This window comes from Diospyros lotus, chromosome 3, assembly GCF_014633365.1.
Source record: "Diospyros lotus cultivar Yz01 chromosome 3, ASM1463336v1, whole genome shotgun sequence".
In the NCBI taxonomy this organism is placed as follows: Eukaryota; Viridiplantae; Streptophyta; class Magnoliopsida; order Ericales; family Ebenaceae; genus Diospyros; species Diospyros lotus.
This window is the reverse complement of record NC_068340.1, coordinates 17376102-17379221: the sequence shown is the minus strand read 5'-3', so window position 1 is coordinate 17379221 and position 3120 is coordinate 17376102. Positions and strand designations below refer to the sequence as shown.

Below are 3120 nucleotides of genomic sequence, written 5' to 3'. Positions count from 1 at the left end.
GAAGAATTGAGTTTAAATCATGTTTACAGAGTGATTTTTTTGTTTTTTTTATCAAACAAAATATTTAAAGGATATGCTAGAAAATTATTTTATTACTGAGAGACTTCAAATACTAAGGTGTTTGCTTACGTAATAAAATATGTATAGGGTACGTAATAAAAAAAAAATTAGACGGGTAACGTGCCACGTCTTCTCCAAAGGTCCTTCATAGCTGACACGTGCCCGTAAACCGCCACGCCACCACCCTCTATTGTATTGTGCCGAGGCCTTACCGTCCATCACTTTTATTGGAATACAGAAACTCTCTCCCTATCTCTCTCTCCTTCTCTCTTCCCCTATCTCTCTTCTCAATTTGATTTGATATCGGATTTGAGAGCGAAAAGCATCTAAACCTGAAGATCCATATCCATCAAAAGAAGAAGAATGGGTTCAGAGACCTTTCTGGAAGTGATATTAGCAGTTCTGCTTCCTCCGGCCGGCGTCTTCCTCCGTTATGGCCTCGCTGTACGTCTCCTCATCTCTCTACAAATTTAACACCATCCATCATCAATCCAATCCAAACCAATACATAAACACTACTAACTTTTTCATTATCATTATTATAATTGCATTGCTTTTATATATATATGCAGGTGGAATTTTGGATTGATTTGCTGCTGACATTTTTGGGATACATACCGGGAGTTATATACGCAATTTACGTGCTGGTTGGATGATAAAGATGATGATGGTGGTGGTGGTGATGATGATGAGTTTTTAACAGCTTATAATTAATTCATTTTAATCGATGGAACCATGCATGTATACCCAAAATGGGTGATGAATCATCATCGTCATCATTTGGGTGGGTTCTTCTGGGTTTCTTTCTTTGTAATTAGTTTCTCTTCCCGATTAGAAAGAAGAATTATATACTTGGTATCATAACTTTGTTTTGTTTCTGGACTCTGCTGGAAGATTTATCGATGAGTATGGTTTTGATGAATCAGTTATAACAAGTCATCATAATCATAAATATAACTGAAAATTAATTTAGAGAAAAAAATCATTGCAGTAGATTGATAGTGCGGTGCCGAAATGGAACTCTGGCGTGGCTGGGATTCGCCGGAGATCGAGGACTTTTGAGGAATGAGAGGTTGGTTGGGTGAGGAGAAATGGTGGCGCTCAATCGGCCAATTCGTTGCTGGGATCATGGTCGATTCCCTCTTTGAAGGCAAGCAAAGCTAGCCGATAGATCAGTTTTGTTCGAGATACCACCGACAAGGCTAGCGTGCGAGAACCCAGTGCCAGTAATGCTACCAGGAGAGAGATGATCTCACCACCACTGGGCAATGCTTCAGCCTTCAACTATATGTATAATTAGCTAATGAATTTTATATATATGTATATGCATGTGTAATTATGTCGAGTCACATTTTCTCTGAAGTTTTACAGTTTTGCAATTGGATCCGGAAAACCATCGAATAAGGAACTCAGCGGGAAAGCAGCGAAGTGAAGAAGAGGGCATGGCCACGTTAGCCGGACATTGCGGAGAACCCTAACATAGATTCCTCCAGAAATCAAATTGAGCAAATCGTTGTTCGATTCCGGCCACCTAGCGAAGTCGTTAGGTTGGATTGAAACCCAGCCGTCGCTTGGCTGCGGGAATCCAGCGATGGTGGCTGGGTTGAGGTGAAATTCAGGGAAGGAGAGAGAGAGAGAGAGAGAGCACGCCAGTGCCGCCCTCAGTGGCGGGAGAGAGGGAAGTGACTGGACATGGAATGGGGAGAGAAAGTGCTTGAGGACAGTTTGGGTATATACGAATAGAAAAATGCTACTTATATAAATAAATGGATTACCAAAAAAAATAATAAAAGGTGTCAAATCACAAAAATGCCCTCACACAATTTGCAGATTCATCACCCCTGTCCTTGGTTGTCTCCTCTCTTCTCAGTCGCTTTTTCTCCGGCGCAGTCGCGTTTCTTCTCCTAGTCGGATTTGGTTCTTCTTCCTCGTTGCGACCGCGCTGCTTCTCCTTGCCGAATCTGGTTCTTCTTTCTAGCTCTGGTCGCCCATTGTCACTCTATCTTTTTCTCTCAAACCCACCACTCGCTCTCTCAAACTGTCACCCCACAACTGCTGCGAGCACCGCCGTCCCCCTTCCACCACGTATAGCGTTTGCCGTCCGTCGCCCTCTACCGCGAGCACTGTCCGTGCCCCTCCATCTTTCGCTCGCACTGCCTCACCCGGTCGCCCTCTCCACCGACCACAGATGGTCGTCGCCCCCTTTTCACATCCCCTCTCGGACTGCCATCGCCCCTCGCCAGCTACTCATAGTGTTGGTTCCTAATGATGGCAAATATATCCCAAGAGGGGAGGTGAATTGGGATTAGGTAAATTTTTGGTAATTTAAAACTTTGATGGATGGCAAAACACTATGTTTCAAAATAAACATTTCTGTTAAGTAAGTTTCGAAACCTACTATATATGTTTCAAAATATACTTTACTGTTTTGCAAGATTCGAAATCATTTACCTTGTATTTCAAAATAACGATCTTTGGAAAAGATGATTTATATAATTAAGAGTATACCAAATATGTGTGTATATCAAATATATGTTTTCTATGAATATGTATAAGTTTATGCTCAAGAAAACTATTTTAGATTTTGATAACAAAACATATGAAAGCATGTGCAATAGGCAATAATGATATGCGAAAGTTAAAGAACACTTGCACACAAGATTTATAGTGGTTTGGCACTCGCCTACTCCACTGCCTTCAAGCTTACCCACTTGAAAGATTTTACAATCCCAATCACTTTTACTAGTGATCACCACAACAAGGGTTTTACCACGGTTCACCCCAAAACCTTACAAAGTGAGTTTTTACGGGCTCAACTCAAACCTAGCACAAATTGAGTTTTTACGAGCTTAACTCAAACCTAACACCAAGTGAGTTTTTACGAGCTTAACTCAAACCTTACACCAAGTGAGTTTTAGGCTCAACTCAAACCTTTACACCATAATGAGTTTTAGGCTAAACTCAAACCTTTACAACATTTACAAGATAATAAACGTTTTATCTTTTACAACCCAATAAGCAATAAATGCCTTACCATATGGTTGTACAAACCTCTTAACT

General features: G+C 41.0%; 1 protein-coding gene across 1 annotated transcript; it reads left to right on the top strand.

Moving 5' to 3' along the window:
• The first annotated feature begins 304 nt into the window (after positions 1-304).
• On the top strand, positions 305-779 carry LOC127798179 (low temperature-induced protein lt101.2-like). Its single transcript, XM_052331551.1, has 2 exons — positions 305-504; positions 633-779. Exons 1-2 carry the CDS (start codon positions 424-426, stop codon positions 714-716), a joined length of 165 nt encoding a protein of 54 aa, XP_052187511.1. The 5' UTR covers positions 305-423; the 3' UTR covers positions 717-779.
• Positions 780-3120: the final 2341 nt, after the last annotated feature.

Bases quoted from the DNA above. Each gene is read 5' to 3' on its own strand.
- LOC127798179 (XM_052331551.1), top strand. From the start codon at position 424: ATGGGTTCAGAGACCTTTCTGGAAGTGATATTAGCAGTTCTGCTTCCT. The intron at 505-632 runs GTACGTCTCCTC...ATATATATGCAG, and splicing joins TCCTCCGTTATGGCCTCGCT to GTGGAATTTTGGATTGATTT.